Raw genomic sequence first — 21,570 nt, 5'->3', positions numbered from 1 at the left:
AAACCCTGTTATCCCTGTTTGTACTGATGAGGAAAGTAACTCAGCTAATAAGCAGGGTGATTGACATGTAACTGTCTGAGCCACCAGGGAAGCCCGAAACCAAATCTATCAGATCCCAAAGCCCTCATTAGCAATTTTATAAAGTTGACCACCTCATTCTTCTACTTAAGGCATGACATTGGCTTCTAATCTGCAGGGTAAAGTCTCAGTTCTTGAAGACATGTCTGGCTCTGCTGACCGTCCGTTTGCCTGTCTCCCAGCCTCACCTGTTGCCTTGGCTGGCCTCTCACTTGATGCTCTAATATAACCACAATGCTTGTAGTCACTACATGTGAGAAATATGTGTGTGCCTTTGCCCATCCTCTCCCCTCTATTTGAAATGTCACAGTTAGCCTCTAACTAGACTCCTACCAATCAATCTGGTTTACTCCCATTCATCATTTAAGGTCCAGCTCTGAAAGGACATAAATTTGTGAAATTTACAAAACTTCAGTTTGTGAAAAAGGAAATACACATGACTAATAAATGTGATTATTTCTTAAAGTGACAAAAATTTACACAACTTAAATTATCCAAAGTGATTTGTTAGATAAGTCACAATGGATAGACTTAGGTAAAATTACATAGAAGACAAATGACATGAAATATTTTTATGGGACATTGTGTGGAAGGCTGTCAACTATGAAATAGTATCTACAAACATGTTGTAATTTTTGTAAATCTAATTATTGTGAATCATAGATAAAAGACTAGACAGATAACTGTAACCTACAGTAGATGAAGAGTGATTTTTATATCATTCTTTTTAAGTATCTAAATGTTCTGTAGTGTAGGCATTTTACTAAAATAAGAAAAGTAAATTTTGGTGAAAAAAGTACCAATTCTAGGCTTTCCTTCCTCCTGAAAGCTAGATCTAATATCTACCTCCTGCTGGGTCAGTTAACCACCCTGTGTGTTCTCATAATACCCCATGCATATCTTCATTATCACCCTTAGTGCAGTATAGTATGGCATGTATTTGTCTCCTCTCTCACAGCACTAGGAGCTTTTTGAGAAGGGGTGGTATATCTCTGTAGCCCAGTTATGCCTGGATATGGCAAGCATCCATACCAATGTATATATTTGGTATGTGAGCATGAATAAATGAATAGATTTAAAAATATTGTTCCATGGGACTGTTTGTGTTTATCATATCTTAAGAGGTTTAGAAATTTATGCTATTAATCAGGCATTACCTGGGGCAGTAGAAAAAGGCTTCACTTTTGGTGAATCTGACTTCAAGCTGAGAGTGACCCAGTTCTTGACAGTCATCGTATTGAAAGCACCACCACCACGCTTGGGTAGCAGTTAGTGCAGTTGTAGATGTGAAATCTTAGCCCAGATAACCACCCCAGTGGGGTTGTATTTGGCCAATGTGAATATTTACCAGGCTTTTCTGATGGTGAAGAGAAAGCCTTTCAGCAGGTAAAGAATCCACCTGCAATGCAAGAGACACAGCAGACACAGTTTCAATCCCTGGTTCAGGAAGATCGCCTGGAGATGGGCATGACAACCTACTCCAGTATTCTTGCCTAGAGAATCCCATGGACTGAGGAGCCTGGCGGGCTCCAGTCCCAAGAATCGTAAAGAGTTGGACAGCTGAGCAACTAAGCACAAACACACACAAATATTTAACAATGGCAAATACCACAGTGGTATTTTAGGGGCATCTTAGGGGAAACTGGGCTTCCCTGGTGGCTCAGACAGTAAAGTGTCTGCCTACAACACGGGAGACCCAAGTTCAATCCCTGGACCGGGAAGATCTCCTGGAGAAGGAAATGGCAACCCCACTCCAGCATTCTTGCCTGGAAAATCTCGTGGATGGACAAGCCTGGTAGGCTACAGTCCATGGGGTCACAAAGAGTCAGACACGACTGAGCGACTTCACTTCAGGGGAAACTGGGCATTTAAAGATACATCCAGAATCTCATATTGTGATGTTGCCATTTGACCACAGGTTGGTAATTATTCAGTATTCTTGGGCTTCCCTGTTGGCTCAGATGGTAAAGAATCTGCCTGCAATGAGGGAGACCTGGGTTTGATCCCTGGGTTGGGAAGATCCCCTGGAGGAGGACATGGCAACCCACTCTAGTATTCTTGGGCTTCCCTGGTAGCTCAGCTGGTAAAGAACCCATCTGCAATGTAGGAGACCTTGGTTCAGTTCCTGGATGGGGAAGATCCCCTGGAGAAAGGATAGGCTACTCACTGCAGTATTCTGGCACTTCCCTAGTGGCTAGATAGTAAAGAATCCACCTGCAATGTGGGAGACCTGACTTTCTTGGTTCCAATTTTTAGTTATGCCAAATGATACAAATTATCATTGGGCTTTCTGACTAGGCTACAAAATAGCAAAATATGTTTTAAAAATATATAGTATTTACCTACTACAAGTGAAATTCTGTCTCTGAATTCTATTAATTTCCTAATTACTGAGACACAGTAGTTTTTCTGTCCCTCATGTGCTAATATTTTGCAGAACTGCATCTTATACTCAACATCATATAATGATATACCAAATTGTTTTATAATCATTGGTGTCCTAGAGTTGCAAACATAGTAATTATTACTATATTTATGAATTAACAGCAAGATGTCAGTTCTACTGTAAAAGAATATCTATTTGGGAAACAAGTACATTTTAAAATAAGAGAAAATTTAACCAGCATATAGTCTTTGTTGTTTTTTATAATGCATTTTAGAGTTGTATGGAATGAAATTGAACAGAACCATTTTGGCCTGTTGGATATGCTAATAAATCAGCCAACACTTGTCTCTCCACAGATCACAAATGTGCACAGCAGCCGGGCCCTTGACGTTCAGTTCCTGGACGCTGGCACTGTGACGTCTGTAAAAGTGTCCGAGCTCAGGGAAATCCCCCCTCGGTTTCTCCAAGAAATGATCTCAGTGCCACCTCAGGTACTGTATGTACAGCCTGGGAGACTAACTGGAGGGAATTTGAACGCATTCATAATCACATTGTGAGATGCTCTCTCAGGTTTTGATAATGATTGAGCTTACAGCAAAGCTGGAAATAATCCAAATGTGGAGTGGCCAACTGGATTTCAGATGTAAAATTTTGCTTAGACAAGGCCGCCAGTCAGACTTAGAGAATGTTGTTTGATAAATGTTTTTTCAAGCATGTTGAGTCATCAGGCTATATTGTCCAGTTAGAGAGTCTATTTTAATAATTAGATGACTGTGCTGGCCTTCTACACAGTTTCAGGATATTATATGTCAATATTTACTTCCAGAGTTCTTAATTAAGTAACCTGTCTTGGATATGTTTATATTTAACCTTTTCCACATAGATTTCGGGGGCTTGCCTGATAGCTCAGTTGATAAAGATTCCGCCTGCAATGCAGGAGTCCCTGGTTCGATTCCTGGGTTGGGAAGATCCACTGGAGAAGGGATAGGCTACTCACTCCAGTATTCTTGGGCTTCCCTTGTGGCTCTGCTGGTAAAGAATCCACCTGCAATGCAGGAGACCTGGGTTTTATCCCTGGGTTGGGAAGATTCCCTGGAGAAGTATTCTGGCCTAGAGAATTCCACTGACCATATAGTCCACAGGGTCGCAAAGGGTCAGACATTACCAAGCGACCTTCACTTCATTTCCATAGATTTCAGTGAAAAGATTAACTATAGTCTATCATTCCTCTCTTGATAGAAATCCAGATGATAAGAAGTTTGAACACCTCTGACCTCTGTACCCCTTGTTAGAACACCCATCCAGGGCCAGCCTTACCTAGAAAAGGTTCCCAGGGCTGGAGGGGAAGGGGGATCTGTCCTACTGCTTCTGAGTGTCTGAAGGTTATGCAAAGTGTACCTTCTTGGTAAAAGCCACTATAAGTTTTTCTATTAACCTTACTGAATTTGTTGTTTGATAATTGTGAAGTTGGGAGAACCTTTATAACCAGCTAAGCCAAGCCTCTGGCTAACAGCATCTCCCTAAGAGGTTGAGAGTTGCAAACGGATGGCCTTTGGCCAAGGCTGATCCATGAATATTGAATCTGAGCTGTTGGCTCGTATAGTGTTTTAAAATGTGAGTTAGTCGTTTGCTTCTATCTTCTGAAACTAGAAAATGTGACTCTACTGAGCAGTCCCTTTTATAGGACAGCACTCTAAGGGAGCTTGGGAGTGCTGTTCTCTGTAGGGGAGGGTGCAAGCTCTCCAGTGCCCAGGCCCCAACCAGCCTGCCTCACTCCCTCATGCCTACTAGGTAGCGTCTGGTCTCAGTGACCACCCCACACAAAAAGGAGCTTCATCCAAGGGGCACAGTGGGAGACTGGGGGCCCTCAAGGGTGAAGAAAGGTGTGACAGTGAGCGTGGGGCTCAGAAAGGAAAGGAGGAATGTAAGAATCCTGGAAGTAAATTTGATCTCCTTCACAAAATTGCCTCCATCAATTCAAAGGCTCCCATGAGACTGGAGGGAGTCCCTGGGGTTATCTTTTCCTACCTGAGGTAGACATTCTCCAGAAGCTTGTGCAGTGATGGTGGGAGCTAGAAAGCATCAGGGAAAATGAGGCTTTTAGGTATCGACAGGTTTCAGTTTTTCTTAGCCTTCTTAATTCTCGTAACAACCTCGTTCAAAAGTGAAAGTGGCTCAGTCTTGTCCGACTCTTTGCAACCCTGTGGGCTGTAGGCCATGGAATTCTCCAGGCCGGAATACTGGAGTGGGTAGCCTTTCCCTTCTCCAGGGGAATCTTCCCAACCCAGGGATAGAACCTAGGTCTCCCACATTGCAGGTGGATTCTCTACCAGCTGAGCCACAAGGGAAGCCCTCCTTCAAATAAGTGAGCACGAGTGCCTGGGGTACTCTAGAAATGCTTTATGCAGCAGTAAATCTCCACAAAGAGTTCAACAGTGAGTCAGATTTCCTCCAAATGACACTTCATTTTTTTTTTTTAAGTTGGACTTAGAGGAAGGATTTCAATATAAGTCCTAATCTTGTTTTCATGACCTTGTGACCTCACTTACACAGGTTAGTATGTCTGAGTCTGTTTCACCATCTGTGAAATCAGATGGCAACACTAGCCGGCCAGTATTATAGTATTGTATTGTAAGGTGAGAAGTCCGTACCTTTATAACCCTGGCTCATAGGAATAAAGATAATGGTAGTAATATAAATAGGAACACAGACGCTCCAGCCCAAGAGCTGTGATTGTCACTATTAGCTGTTGCTTGCTTTCTATCTTGGTAACATTTGACTTGTATGAAAATAATATTGACATTACTCTCAAGTACCTATTTTAAGATGGTGTGCCCTCTTTTCCATTGTGTTTTATTTTCAGGCTATCAAGTGCTGTTTAGCAGATCTTCCGCAATCTATTGGCATGTGGACCCCTGATGCTGTGCTTTGGCTAAGAGATTCTGTTTTGAATTGCTCAGACTGTAGCATTAAGGTTAGTTATCTTAGTGGTCTTGATAAACAGGAGCTTGTCAGCCAAAAGGACTCATTTGGTTTTTGTGAAAGAATTTTATCTTTCTGTAAATTGATGCTTTCACATCTGACACACTTTTGTAGTTAGGAAATTGATTACATGTGTAGCTATGAGACATTTCATGGTTTAATTTTTATTTAAGAATTTATCCTGTATCTGCAGTATTATGTTTAAACCTTTTATATAATTTTTTGATTATTAATAAAGTAGCAGATAGTTTTCAGCTCTTAAATTTGCTCCATGATAAGGAATTAAGTACCCAACAAAGGACCACAATCTCTCTCTTTTTTCGTTAAGATTTATTTACTTATGTTTATTTTTTTGGCTGTGTTGGGTCTTCATGCTGCATGAGCTTTTCTGTAGTTGTGGAGAGCAGGGGCTACTTTCTTGTTGCGGAGCGAGGACTCTAGTGCACTGGTTCAGCAGTTGAGGCACGTGAACGTAGTTGCTCTACAGCACATGGGATCTTCCCAGACCAGGGATTGAACTGATGTCCCTTGCATTACAAGGTGGATTCTTAATCACGGGACCACTAGAGAAGCCCTGGACCATATATTTCTTGATAAATGTTTCTTTAAAGGCCATTTAAGTAAGTCCTGTGTGTCTTTTTTTTCCTAAAGTAAAATGAATTATAAACAAATTTTGCTTATAATCTTGGTTTTTTGTCTCTTTCCTGCTGCTGCTGCTAAGTCGCTTCAGTCGTGTCTGACTCTGTGCGACCCCATAGACGCAGCCCACCAGGCTCCCCCATCCCTGGGATTCTCTAGGCAAGAATACTGGAGTGGGTTGCCATTTCCTTCTCCAATGCATGAAAGTGAAAAGTGAAAGTCAAGTCGCTCAGTCGTGTCCGACTCTTAGCGACCCCATGGACTGCAGCCTACCAGGCTCCTCTATCCATGGGATTTTCCAGGCAAGAGTACTGGAGTGGGGTGCCATTAAACTTATATAAACTGCTTGCTTTCTTTCACTAATGTGTTTCTTTTTCATACTCTTCAATCTTTATATCAAAAACACTGTTCATATTTCTAAGAATAGAAATATAACATTAAAAAAAGAAATGTAAGATAGTATTTCTCTATTTTAACTAATGTAAATAGTGTTATAATTTTATACAAGCATGTAAGAGTTAACAGTGAAATGTCCTTGAGAAATCTCTTCATGAGATTTCAGTTATTCTAGCCCACACTGATTTTCCTGTCTTCATTCTCCTCTAGGGCTTATCATAGACAGTCACACAGTTATGCACCATTTTGTATTCTTCAGTTGCCACATGAATATTGTTTTCTCAGCTACATTTTCAGCTCCTAAAGCCAGGGTATTGGTCAATAAAAATGTTTTTAGAGGTTGATGGTTGAAATAGTGTTTCTGTACCATTAATATCAAAATGAATTAACAGTCAGTACTTCATTAACCCTCCAAAAGATGAATTTAAATTGACTCCTCTTGCTACAAGGAAAACTTTTAAAGTAAATGACTTTAGAAGGATTGCCATGTTGGTGTTTCCTTGTCTTCATGTCTGTGTTCCTGCCTTTCATTTCTTAGCCCAGTTTGGTAAAAGATAGAAGTATCTCATTTTTGTTATTCCTAAGATAAACCAGAGGAGCTGGTGAGAAGAATTAACAGACACCCAGCCCTCGGGGGCACACAGCAGCCTAGTCCCAGTTACCAGCGTGTGGGGCTTCTGTACAGACTCTCCCACTGCCAACAGAAGAATGTAGACAGGTCGTCGGAGGTCTCCTGGGCAAAAGGTGCAAAATGGCGACTAATTTTGGCCTACTCAATGGAGCTTTCTTCCTCTTTTTCTCCCAAGGCCCCTCTCCTCTTATGTAACTAGGGAAGAGGAAGAGGGGTGAGAACAGATATTAGGACCAAATAAGGAATTTGGACCCAGGGTCCCAAAAGATATGGTGAAAGGCAAAGCTTTTTCCTTCCCCTCCCTGTCTGAGGGTACACCAGCACTAAGCAGAATGCTTATAGGATGTTTTGCTATTTGTGTTGTTTTTATTGTTGAAGTTGGATGATGAACACATGGGGATTCACCATGATATTCTTTCTACTTGGAGTGTTTTAACATATCACTAATTTTAAAAAATTAGTCATGGTAATTGGACTCAGACCTTTAGTAAGTCTTAGGTATTTTCAGTTTTTAGAGGTTAGTAAATTTTCCGTTTCTACAAGGTGCTGCTGGTTTCTAGACTGCTTGGACCTACAAGCTTATTCTTTGCTGCAGCTGTGATAGACAACTCATCTGACCTTAAATAAACTGATTTTTAGCAAGTTGGGTTTTTTGCAGAGTGCTGTTTTTTAATATTTAAAGTTAACATAATGACCTCTAGGAATCCAGCATGAACTTGGATTTCTTAAATTGGTGTTTTGTGTTTTCCAAAGGTTACAAAAGTGGATGAAACCAGAGGTATAGCACATATTTATTTATTCACCCCCAAGAACTTCCCCGATCCTCACCGCAGTATCAATCGCCAGATTACAAATGCAGACTTATGGAAACATCAGAAGGATGTGTTTCTGAGTGCCATATCCAGTGGAGCCAGCTCCCCCAACACCAAAAGTGCAAACACCCCCATTTTGGGCAACACTGGAGAGAATTTCAGAAAGAGCCTGACGGATGTCCTCAAGAAGTCTGTGGTCAACCACCCCAGCTCTTTCTTTACAAAGGAACTGCCACCTCCTGTCCACTTATCCAAGCCAGGAGAACACATGGATGTGTATGTGCCTGTGGCCTGTCACCCCGGCTACTTTGTCATCCAGCCATGGCAGGAGATACACAAGCTGGAAGTTCTGATGGAAGAGATGATTCTCTATTACAGTGTGTCTGAGGAGCGCCACGTGGCAGTGGAGAAAGACCAAGTGTATGCTGCCAAAGTGGAAAATAAGTAGGTCCTTAGACAGAGCCTTCTATTCTCCTCCTAAGAAAAATCTGTAGAATGATACCAAGAGTCCTTAATCCCTGCAGGGGGACTTGTGTTAGTTCCCCATTCATGCCCGACTCTTTGGGATCCCGTGGACTGCAGCCCACCTGGCTCCTCACTCCATGGGATTTTCCAGGCAAGCATACTGGAGTGCCATTTGGAACTACACAAATGGGTATTCTGAATGTGAAACAAGACCAGTGAATTATGTGATTTTCTAATATTTAAAATGATGTTGTTTAGCTGAAAATTGAATGATCATGTTCCTGTTAAAACCTAATTATATCAGAAGTGAAGGTTCTACTTTCCTGTGAGAAAAAATATTTAGTATTTATATTTACTATTTAGGAAATAATGTTTTTTATGGATGACTTTTAAATTTTAAAAATAAGATATTTACTGGAGAAAATTTAGAAAATCCAAAAAAGTATAAGAAAACAAGATCAGCCAACCAGCATAACCCCTATTAAACTACTTATGTATTTCTTCTAGGTTTTTTTCATATACGTATTTCTACAATCAGTATATTACTATATGTAATTTCATACCTACTTTTTTCATTTTAATATAATTCTGTGAACCGTTTTTCACGTGATACCATTTCTTCATAAACATTTTTAATGGCTAAATATTCTATCATAAAGAGAAATCACAATTTACTTACCATTTTCTTTTTTATAGGTTTTTTTTCCTCCCAGACTTTTCACTGTTGTAAATAATGTTGAACTGAAATCTTTGTTCAACTCTCTGGTTATTTATGGGATAGATTCCTAGAAGAGAAATCCCTTGTTTAAAGATTACAGGATTTTTGATATAGGCAGTTGGTTGCTTCCTAGAGAGCTTTTGCCACCTTTATAAGGTACAGACAGCAATGCATATTTCACTGCTCTTTAGCCGTTGTGTTTCCCTGGTGGCTCAGATGGTAAAGGGTCTACCTACAGAGTGGGAGACCCAGGTTCAGTCCCTGGGTCGGAAAGATCCCCTGGAGAAGGAAATGGGAACCCATCCCAGTATCCTTGCTTGGAAAATCCCATGGACGGAGGACCCTGGTAGGCTACAGTCCATGGGGTCACATAGAGTTGGACATGACTGAGTGACTTCACTTTCTTTCTTAGCCATTGGACAGTGAGGCTTTGTTTAATACTTTCAGTCTGTTTTCTCATGTTTGCACATTTGGATCCACACAAAGAACTGTCTCTCCCCCTACCCTTCCTGACCCAGCATACACACAGGCACATACCCCTAAACTCAGTTTAAAAAAGATCAACTGCTTATTTTTTCTAGAAAGTACTTTCATTTATTCTTACAATAAATACCTTAACCATAGGCATTTATAGAATTTTGTTATTTTTGTGGGGGGAAAAAAAATTTTAACTCAAAATTGAAAAGTATAATAGTCTCATTCTGAAGAGCGTTCAAGTTATATGTCACAGCTTTTCATCTTTAAAAAAATATTTTTACTATGTCATGTTATTTACAGTCATAAGCATAAATGGGTTTCAATACAGGAACATAGTATAAATTTACCCTTCAGAATTGCTGTTGGATAGTTTAGTCACAGTTAAAGCTAAACTGATGCTAACTCTTATCTGAGGAGCAGATTAATGGTGACTAGTGGTGAGTAGGTCCCGCTGGAGCGAAGGGTCCTGTGAAGAATACCCAAACACTGGAGACTGTATTCAGGACTTCAGACTCCACCCCAACACCTCTTTGGGTCTGACAGCTCTGCTGAGTCAGGACTCTTGGGTTAGATCAGTTAACTTGTCTTAGATAACCAAGGGATGCCTTATCTGTACGAAGAGATTGTCTAATATTTTTTGAAACTTTACAAACTGAATCCATTTAAAGTGCTTAGAGCTTCTATCTTGCTTACAACCCAGGACTATTTATTAAATTTTGCTCTCAGCTCTGGCAAGTTAAGACTTAGGAATTTCACGTATACTTTTGATTACAGTGGTTTCCAAAGTTACCACAATATAGGAATAACCTAGACAACTTATTAAAAATGCAGGCTCCCCTTCCTCGCCCCTGGACTGCTGAGTCAGAATCTCTTGACAGTGGAACCCCAGAATCTGTTTTAAGTAAACTCTCCAGGTGATCCACATGCAGCCTTGTACTAAAATTGGTAATGTCGTCAAAACTGAAGCCTTATTTAAGCTGTTAGTTTTGAAAGTTGAAAGCTAAATAGAATGCAATATGTAGGTTTTTCTGATGGTTCTCTCCTCACTGCTCTGTACCTCTTTTTATAGACTGAAAGCACAGACCACTGTCAGTCATTTGCCTGGTACAGCTTAAAGACAGTGTTATTGGTGGAAGCCAAATGTTTTTATCTCCTTTTATACTTACACAAATCAGCAGCCTGCACCAAACTGGTATTTCCATGAATGGAAATTTCTCTTCAGATTAATCTAAGTCTTATTTGCACAGCTTATCTTCATTTGAATAATACTTATGATAATGGCTACCATTTGCCAAGTGCCTGTTATATGCCAAATGAATGTGTTAGGTACTTAAAATGTATTATTTCTTCAAGTAAATTAAAACTAAACATTACGCATGAGGTGACTGAGGCACAGAGAGGTTAAATGAAGAGCCTGGAGTGACATGATGGGAAAATGACCCAGATGGGACACCAGCTCAGGTCTGTTTGGCCCCCAAAGCTCATGTACTTTTTATGATACCTTTTTGTGTCCCTATTGTCTCTGTGGTTCATGGATTATTGCTTGCTGCACTTTGGGCTTATCTGAAGGCTTCTGGAGTTCATCCCAGAAACTCAATCACATAGAATGTTTGAAGTCAGTCTATGTAGCTTTCTTCTGGCGTTCATGCTACAGCATCTGTGTGTGGGTTCCTGTACCTGTTTTTGCCCAGTGTGCTCTGGCTGGAGAATCGGCTGCTCCAGCCAGCCCCCGCCCAGCGTGTGTTGCAGTGATGAGGCTGCTGTTCCACTGGGCTTGTGGCTGATGATCTTGTTTCAGGAGTGGCTGGGTCTGCTGCCCAAGGCAGAGCCTGACCCACAACTTTCAGGAGCAGAGACACTTACATTTTAGACGTTATCGACAGTCATCGTTTTCTTAGTATAATAATACTCTTTAATCATGTAATCAAGACATAGGACTTTAAAATGATCCTTCATACCTAAACTTTGAAGTCTAGGTTTTTCTCATTTTGATTGAGATGATGTAGGTCCAGAGGAGGAACATATATTCATGTGAATTTCTTTCTCACATCTTGAACTTGAGGTCGGAAATCATACTCTTCTTCCTCCCTCCCCCTACCCCCACACACTCTGTGCTTTCCTATCCTTTATAGGTTCTCTATTTTAGGGGGATTAAATTTTGTGTTTCGCGTTATCTCAGGTTTGTAATTCCTTACTTGGCAAAATTAAAATGATCAATCAGTGTTCAAAACTTCTTGTCCTCTTTTCCCAGCCTGGCTTCCCAGTCTTTCTGTCTCTTCCATTCCTCCACACTCCACTTTCCAGCTGCACAGTAGCCACCTCACTGCTCCACCCTGCCCTGCACAGTCTTCTGTGTTTTTGTTTTTTTCCTCCTGCGTGTCCTCAGCCAGCCCTGGCTTGCTTTCCTCTTTCTTGCTTTCCTCTTTCTATCTTTCACACATGGCATCACTAAGTTGCGTCCGACTCTTTGCAACCTATGAACTGTAGCCCACCAGACTCGTCTGTGCATGGGATGTTTCAAGCAAGAATACTGGAGTGGGTTGCCATTTCCTCCTCCAGGGGATCTTCCCCATCCAGGGATTGAACCCACGTCTCCAGTGTCTCCTGTACTGGCAGGTGGGTTCTCTACCACTGAGCCACCTGGAAAGCCCACCACACATGGACCTTGTTCCAAATGTGTGGCCATCTCCTGTCTCCCCATCGGAGTGAAGGGATCCATTAGCCTTGTCCTGGTTGTCCTCCATGCCACTGTTTTCCTCCTGCTTAGAGGTGGTTCTCCTTTATCAGCTCCATGAGGCTTGTAAAAGGGTATTGAGTGAACAAATTCCATCAAATGAGCCAGTGGCAAAACAGAGAATAGTAACCTCTGGAAAAAGAAGAAGCAGTCTCCTAAAAACTTCTATAACAATACAGTTTTATATTTTGATGAACAACATTTATATTAATTTTTCTTTTTATAAAAAAAAATGTTGCCCTTAAAGCAAGTGTTGACTTTGTTTTTCTTCTCTCTTAATCCAATGCACATCTAGGTGGCACAGGGTGCTTTTAAAAGGAATCCTGACCAATGGACTGGTGTCCGTGTACGAGCTGGACTACGGCAAACATGAATTAGTCAACATGAGAAAAGTGCAGCCCCTGGCGGACATGTTCCGCAAGCTGCCGTTCCAAGCAGTCACTGCTCAATTAGCAGGTAAGTTCTGGGGAGTCTGAACATCATTGTTTTCCAGTGGATTGTTGAACATTTGGGTTGTTTATGCTTTTACTGTAGAGTTAAGAAAAAGCCCACAGCTACATATACTAGCCAAAGTAAACAGATGGAAACAATGAAACAACCAACAGGAGGAGAACATTGCATGATTAATATTTCATAATTTATTACGTAAATTATAATGTATTTACAAAATGGACTTTCAGAATTATGAAACATTCGTGGCTTGTAGAATATGACCATTTTCATGGCCAATATTTGCATTGCCGCTAACAGCACAGAAGTGTGTGATTTTAGCACATTCACTCTCAGCCCATTGACTCTCATAAAATCTGAGGTGCTAAACTAATAGGCATAGAGTGGTACTTCTTTATGATAGTGTCTGATGAGGTTCGTTTTATCTTCTATGAAAGCAGTGCAAGTGTTGGTGGCCCCTCCATGTGCCCTCTACCAGCAGTTAACATGGGTGCCTAGCTGAAGCTCTACCCAGACAGCTGGCAGCATTAACAGAGGGTCTAGAGGTCAAGAGGGCTGAGGGGTGCCGACATCTCCAAGCATCTGGGCTGTGTGTCCTGCTGCACTGGGAGTTGGGGGGAGTGACGACCACATGTGCCACCCTCACTCTTTGCCCCCAACTCGCCCCATATGCTTAGTAGTGGCAGAACTAACTTGATCTCAGAAATGAGAGCAATTGTGTATCTAAATTCTTATTGACAGCTTTTATGAAAGAGATAGGGATAGATGGACAGAGATGGTCTTATTTGCCAGTTTCTTTGTCTCCTCCTAGACTTCAAACGAAACTCTCATGGTGGGCAGATGTGAACCAAAACTGGCATCTTATGCATGGCATGGCTACCATTGATCTGCTCTGAACTCAAAGTTCTAGATAACTAATGGTTGCATTTTTCATTTTCCCTTTCTAATGTTCAGGTTTTGCTGTCAACACCTGTTGTTAAACATGACAGTCAAACCTTCCAGTGAGCGTGTCTCTGTGAGTGAGGGGTGCATGGCACCGTCATCCCCACCCCCAGCTTTGTGGTCACAGTCACTGGTGCTGCTTGTGCAGGGGACTCTACAGCCACTTCTTGTCACTGAATTCGAACCATGCTGGGAGGTTTAGGCTCTGTTACCACCACTGAAGCAATGATTTACAGACTATTCTAGGCTTCCCTCATCAGAAGTTCTTAATAATATAATCCAAGAGGTTAGCCCACTCACTGATAGGTCTTTAAAATTATATGTGAAACTCCCATACCTTCATCACTATGGGGCATAATTTATAGTTTATCTAATCTAGCATAAGTGAACTTAATTTTTATTGGCTTAATAGTATTTCTTGAAAAATACATAATTCTAGTCTCAGTTTTGTTTTAAAACCTAATTCAGAATTCTCTAACTTGAGCTCTCAAGTTTAAAAGTCATGAGGATTTATTAATAGATATGCATGAGATTTTAAATTCATCTGGTCCAACCATTTTATTTTGTGAGAAGTAAACTGAGGCCTGAAGGATTAGCTGGTTTCCCTAAGATCATATCATTGCATAGAGGAAGGGCTAGGAATAGTAACTGAATCTCTAGACTTTCATTCCAGTGCTTTTACCATGATGATGTATGTGACTTTAAACACTGGAAGTGTATTGATTCTTCTTTTTTTTTTTAAACTCTATCTGGTTCATCAGAAAAAAATATGTGACTAAGAGAAATGTCATTGATATATTTTTCTCATCATCAATCTGTTATCTACATATACTTAAGGAAAATGGGCAGTCTTTATTACAACTTGATTTTATAACATTCAGATGAAATTTGTGTCTGTAATTGAAGGTTTACAGGAGTAACCCCATTCGGAATAGAAAAACTGTAAGCAAGACTATTTTGAGATTGCTTGGCATCTCTGTTTTCAATTAGGCAAGTCTAACCTGGTATGCTAAAGCTACTTTGCAACTGACTAAATAGTTTTCCATTATAACAGATCAAAGAAAGGCTCATTTGACCCTTCATTGATCTTCGAATCCTTGTCTTTCTCTTAGGAGTGAAGTGTAACCAGTGGTCTGAAGAGGCTTCGATGGTGTTTCGAAATCATGTGGAGAAGAGACCTCTGGTGGCACTGGTGCAGACAGTTATAGAAAACACTAACCCTTGGGACCGGAAAGTAGTGGTCTATTTAGTGGACACATCGTTGCCGGACACCGATATCTGGATTCATGATTTTATGTCAGAGTATCTGGTAGAGCTTTCAAAGGTCAATTAATCACTGATTGTGAGTCCTTGACAACTAATTCAGATTTTTTAGCAATAACAAAAATGTAGTAGGCTTTTAAAAAAAAATTACCTCTGCTACATGGCTTTGACTGCTGTGGGAAGTTGAAAAGAATATGCTTATTTTTTATTTTAAGCTTATGTTTGATGAAAGATATTTAACAAGTTTTGTCTTAATGGAGTTGACTTTCAAAGAGAATTGCACTTGAATTACTACTATAATATTAGAATTAAAATGTTTATCAATACAAAAACTGATTATCTTACAATTTCTCGGCTTTCTGATCTTAAAGGTCCCTTTCCCTTTCCTGTTCATGTTTTCTTCCTTGTTGTGCTCAGTTCTTCTCCAGTTAGCTTGAGAATTTCATGGTTTAACCCTGCCCTAGTCTGGTGGTGGGTCCCAAAGCAGGTGGTCACCACACCATGTGAAGTCTCTCCCAAGTCTTCAGCACATCCCTCACCCCAGATCACCCCAAATCTCGAGTAACTTCTCATTGCCCAGAGAGTGTGGACCAAGAACCCAGGCCTTCTACCATCTCCCTGCCCAACCTCACTATCCACTGCTTCTCCCTGCACCAGTCACACTGAACCTTCATCTAGTTCCCAAACCCCAAGCATGCTCATCCAGAACTGCTGATGTTCTAAAATAAGTCTTCCTCCCCTCCAGACCACTGCTGCTGTCTTCCCCTCAGCCTGCAACTCATTTTGTCTCCACCATTCTTGTCTGTCGGTATCCTCCCTGACTTCCCAGGCTTATCTGGTTCCACTCCCCAATTCCCCTCCTACTGCATTGTACTTCCAACTCTGCCTCTCATAGTGCCCAGACCTCCCTGAGCTTCCATATCAATAGTTGTCTGCACCAATCACTCCAAATAGATTGTGAGCACATTGAGGGAGGGAGGGGGGGAGGGAGGGAAGTATCTTAGTCATCTGTCCAGTCATATCCTGGTAAATATTTGACAACTGGTTCTAGTGGGTATGTGTGGGGGATGGGGCCAGTGAGCCTTGATTTGTAGTATCTGATGACCCCCGTGTTATAAATATTCCTGCAGTTGTTGAGTTCCAGGTAACAATGTGAGTTAGGAAAAGATGCACCCAAGTGGCTCTTGTGAATTCTAGGATGGTGAGCTCAGTTTGACTGGGAAGCTTAAAATTTTGATTTTGAACATATACTGAGTTTAGGCTAGTTGACCCCTGTGTGAAGATATGCATAAATAATCAGAATATAGAGTGGATTTCAGGGACAGAGATAAAAATCGTTAAATTCATTTGCTTATTTTTATTTGTGAACATCGAGGAGGTAAGAACAGAAAGAAAGTACCAGATGTTTTAAATTTTTCATGTAAAATGTGTTGAAATTATCTTTCTAGCTTTTTAAAATTTACATTTAGCATTTATAATTAAAGTGATTTAAAATTCAGGAATGATTATCCCAGTGATTTAAATAATCACTATGATAAAATAAAAACATTCAAATACATAAATATTTAAGTAAAGTAGTATAAACTTTTTTAAAAATAATGGTTTCTTTCCCTAACAACAACCAAAGAAAAACCCACAAGTATCTTCAAATTGTCTACAGGTAAGAAATAGGTGGTTTCTACTACTTTACTAACTTTAGAAATGTTTCTATTACTTTTTAAAATAAAACAATTAATTGTTGATATAACTGAAAAGTTAATCTAGTGCTGAAACAGTTTGACAGACAAATGAGACTTGCCCCCTACCTCATACCATATTCGGAAGTCAATTCCAGGTAGACTGAAAGCCTGAAAGTGAAAGGCTACTGTAGGAAGATAACACAGGAAGCTACCTTTATAATCCAGGAGCAGAAGGGATACCTTAAACTGGATGCACAAAGTGCTAACAATAAAGGAAAAGGTTGACCCTTGAACATGCTGAGGAGAGGGCGTTTACTGGTGCCAACCCTCCCTGCTCTGGGAAATTCCTGTGTAACTTCACAGTTGGACGTCCTCATATATGTGGTTCCTCCGTGTCTGTGGTTCCACATCTTCAGGGTCAACTGTCCAGAGATGGTGCAGTAGTACTATAGTATTTTCTGTTGAAGAAAGCCCATCTGTATATGGGCTTGCACGGTCAAACCTGTGTTGTTCAAGGGTCAGCTGTACTAGACAACGTTAAAATAAAGAACATCTGTGCATTGAACACATTATTATGAAGGTGAAAAAGCAAAGCACAGATTGGAGGTTATATACATACACATACACACAAGAAAAATAGATTACATATATTCAGTAAATTATCCAGAAGCAAAATGGGAATACATCTGAACAAACACTTCACAAAAGAGGAACTCCAGCTGGGCCGTAAACTTGAAAGATGCTCAACCCATAGGACACAGGGAAATGCAAATTCAAACCTCAATAAGATACCACTGCTCAAGTGCCGGAATGGGGAAAATGTTTCTATTTCTGTTAATTCCAAGTGTGTTGAAGATGTGTGCACTTGTGCAGGAAGATGCTGGTAAAGAAAGTTCACAGCTAAACATCTGTAATATCTAAAACCCAGAAATAACCTACATGTCCGTTAATAGTAAAATGGATCTTTTTAAAAAAACTGATATATTCATCCAGTGGAAACCTCTGCAGCAATGAGAGTAAACAAACTACAGTCATGTGAACCAACACGGATTAATGTTAAAACACAGAGCTGAGCAAATGAATATAAACTGGGGGGGGGGGGGGGAAGAGGCAAGTAAGGGAGTGATTACCACACGAGTAGAGAAAAGTGGGAACTTGAGGAGGGCGTTGTGACCCAGAAAAGCACAGGTTGACTTTTGCTGGCAGTGTTGCCTGCAACAGGTGTTTGAATGATAAAAACTTTGGACTTTCTTTGTGGTCAGTGGTTAAGAATCCACCTGCCAATGCAGGGGAAATGGGTGTGATCCCTGGTCTGGAAAGATCCCACATGCCATGGGGCAACTAAACCCGTGTGCCGCAACTACTGAAGCCTGCCCACTGTAGAGCCTGTGCACCACAACAAGAGAAACCATGCAAGGAGAAGCCCACACACCCCAACTAGAGTTGCCCCTGCCCACTGCAACTAGAGAAAGCCTGCGTGAAGCAACAAAGACCCAGTGCAGCCAGGAAAAATAAAAATTTGAACCAGCACACTTACATTGTATGCCCTTTTCTCAAATGTTTGATTCCACAACAAAAGGATTTAAAATTTTAAATCTGAAATATTAAAGCATTGCATTGTTTAAAAATAGGGTATGTGCCCCTTGACAAGAGTATTTTCTTATAGCCTTGAGGGTTTTGCAATGTAGGAATACATTTCGTGGAAGCAAGAGTGTTCAAAGGTGTTTCTCATTAGTGATCTGTATACCAATATTAAAAAGTTTATATTAACAGGCTCTACCCCCACCAGAAACTTTCCTGTGATAATCCAAAGATACATTCCATCTACACAAACTCCTTTTTATGGGCCATGTTTAAAATTAAAACACTTTAAGTTTCTTGTTAAATGGTTTGCTCTGGAAAACACATTTGGCTTTTAAGAAGGTAAGGCTTTTGAACACCAAAGTAAAACAAATGGGACTCAGTTCAGTCGCTCAGTCGTGTCCGACTCCTTGCAACCCCATGAATCGCAGCACGCCAGGCCTCCCTGTCCATCACAAACTCCAAGAGTTCATTCAGACTCATGTCCATCGAGTCAGTGATGCCATCCAGCCATCTCATCCTCTGTTGTCCCCTTCTCCTGCCCCCAATTCCTCCCAGCATCAGAGTCTTTTCCAATGAGTCAACTCTTCGCATGAGGTGGCCAAAGTACTAGAGTTTCAGCTTTAGCATCATTCCTTCCAAAGAAATCCCAGGGCTGATCTGCAGTGCAAGGGACTCTCAACAGTCTTCTCCAACACCACAGTTCAAAAGCATCAATTCTTCGGTGCTCAGCCTTCTTCACAGTCCAACTCTCACATCCATACATGACCACTGGAAAAACCATAGCCTTGACTAGATGGACCTTTGTTGGCAAAGTAATGTCTCTGCTTTTCAACATGCTATCTAGGTTGGTCATAACTTTTCTTCCAAGGAGTAAGCATCTTTTAATTTCATGGCTGCAGTCACCATCAGCAGTGACTTTGGAGCTCAAACTGTTTCCCCATCTATTTCCCATGAAGTGACAGGACCAGATGTCACAATCTTCATTTTTTGAATGTTGAGCTTTAAGCCAACTTTTTCAATCTCCACTTTCACTTTCATCAAGAGGCTTTTTAGTTCCTCTTCACTTTCTGCCATAAGGGTGGTGTCATCTGCATATCTGAGGTTATTGATATTTCTTCCGGCAATCTTGATTCCAGCATCAAACAAAATTTTTTTCCCAGTAAAGGAAATTCATCAACAAAACAAAAGGCCACTTACTGAATGGGAGAAAATATTTGCAAATGATATATGCAATTATGGGTTGAGGAGGCCTTACAAATAGCTGTGAAAAAAAGAGAAGCGAAAAGCAAAGAGGAAAGGAAAGATATACCCATTTGAATGCAGAGTTCCAAAGAATAGCAAGGAGAGATAAGAAAGCCTTCCTCAGCAATCAGTGCAAAGAAATAGAGGAAAGCAATAGAATAGGAAAGACGAGATCTCTTTAAGAAAGTTAGAGATACCAAGGGAACATTTCATGCAAAAATGGGCTCAATAAAGGACAGAAATGGTATGGACCTAACAGAAGCAGAAGATATTAAGACAACGTGGCAAGAATACACAGAAGAACTATACCAAAAAGATCTTCATGCCCCAGATAATCAGGATGGTGTGATCACTCACCTAGAGCCAGACATCCTGGAATGTGAAGTCAAGTGGGCCTTAGGAAGCATCACTACGAACAAAGTGGAGGTGATGGAATTCCAGTTCAGCTATTTCAAATCCTAAAAGATGATGCTGTGAAAGTACTGCACTCAATATGCCAGCAAGTTTGGAAAATTCAGCAATAGCCACAGGACTGGAAAAAGTTAGTCTTCATTCAAATCCCAAAGAAAGGCAATGCCAAAGAATGCTCAAACTACTGCACAGTTGCACTCATCTAACACGCTAGTAAAGTAATGCTCAAAATTCTCCAAGCCAGGCTTCAGCAATACGTGAAGTATGAACTTCCAGATGTTCAAGCTGGTTTTAGAAAAGGCAGAGGAACCAGAGATCAAATTGCCAACATCCGATGGATCATCAAAAAAGCAAGAGAGTTCCAGAAAAACATCTATTGCTGTTTTATTGACTATGCTGAAGCCTTTGACTGTGTGGATCACAATGAACTGTGGAAAATTCTGAAAGAGATGGGAATACCAGACCACCTGACCTGCCTGTTGAGAAACCTATATGCAGGTCAGGAAGCACCAGTTAGAACTGGACATGGAACAACAGACTGGTTCCAAATAGGAAAAGGAGTACATCAACGCTGTATATTGTCACCTTGCTTATTTAACTTATATGCAGAGTACATCATGAGAAACGATGGGCTGGAGGAAGCACAAGCTGGAATCAAGGTTGCCGGGAGAAATATCAATAACCTCAGATATGCAGATGACTCCACCTTTATGGCAGAAAGCGAAGAGGAACTAAAGAGCCTCTTGATGAAAGTGAAACAGGAGAGTCAAAAAAGTTGGCTTAAAGCTCAGCATTCAGAAAATGAAGATCATGGCATCTGGTCCCATCACTTCACGGCAAATAGATGGGGAAACAGTGGCTGACTTTATTTTGGGGGGCTCCAAAATCACTGCAGATGGTGATTGCAGCCATGAAATTAAAAGACGTTTACTCCTTGGAAGGAAAGTTATGACCAACCTAGACAGCATATTCAAAAGCAGAGACGTTACTTTGCCAACAAAGGTCCATCTAGTCAAGGCTATGGTTTTTCCAGTAGTCATGTATGGATGTGAGAGTTGGACTATAAAGAAAGCTGAGTGCTGAAGAATTGATGCTTTTGAAGTGTGGTGTTGGAGAAGACTCTTGAGAGTCCCTTGGACTGCAAGGAGATCCAACCAGTCCATCCTAAAGGAAATCAGTCCTGGGTGTTCATTGGAAGGACTGATGTTAAAGCTGAAACTCCAATGTTTTGGCCATCTGATGCGAAGAGCTGACTCATTTGAAAAGACCCTGATGTTGAGAAAGATTGAAGGCAGGAGGAGAAGGGGATGACAGAGGATGAGATGGTTAGATGGCATCACCGACTCAATGGACATGAGTTTGGATTAACTCTGGGAGTTGGTGATGGAGGCCTGGTGTTCTGCAGTTCATGGGGTCACAAAGAGTCACACAACTGAGCGACTGAACTGAACTAAACCCAAAATATACAAAGAACTCATACAATGAACAATTTTTTAATCCAAATTTTAAAATGGGCAGAAAATCTGAATAAGTGTTTTTCCAAAGAAGACATATAGATGACCAATAAGCATATAAAAAGATGTTCAACATTACTAATCAGCGAAATACAAATCAAAACCTCACTGAGCTCTTACACATGTCAGAATGGTTATTTTCAAAAAGACAAGAAATAAGTTGTTGA

General features: G+C 40.8%; 1 protein-coding gene across 3 annotated transcripts in view; it reads left to right on the top strand.

The window, feature by feature from the left end:
* TDRD7 (tudor domain containing 7) overlaps positions 1-15,305 on the top strand; it is a 102,501-nt gene extending 87,196 nt beyond the window's left edge. For all 3 annotated transcript variants that reach the window (XM_069576124.1, XM_069576123.1, XM_069576125.1), the window contains 5 exons: positions 2,821-2,955; positions 5,328-5,438; positions 7,866-8,368; positions 12,614-12,774; positions 14,823-15,305. In XM_069576124.1, coding sequence (XP_069432225.1) covers positions 2,821-2,955; positions 5,328-5,438; positions 7,866-8,368; positions 12,614-12,774; positions 14,823-15,043 — 1,131 coding nt within the window. In that variant the 3' untranslated portion in view covers positions 15,044-15,305. The remainder of the gene's footprint in view (positions 1-2,820; positions 2,956-5,327; positions 5,439-7,865; positions 8,369-12,613; positions 12,775-14,822) is intronic.
* Positions 15,306-21,570: the final 6,265 nt, after the last annotated feature.

This window comes from Ovis canadensis, chromosome 2 (assembly GCF_042477335.2).
Source record: "Ovis canadensis isolate MfBH-ARS-UI-01 breed Bighorn chromosome 2, ARS-UI_OviCan_v2, whole genome shotgun sequence".
Taxonomy (NCBI): domain Eukaryota; kingdom Metazoa; phylum Chordata; class Mammalia; order Artiodactyla; family Bovidae; genus Ovis; species Ovis canadensis.
Note: the sequence above shows the minus strand (reverse complement) of the source record. Positions and strands in the feature narration are given on the sequence as shown.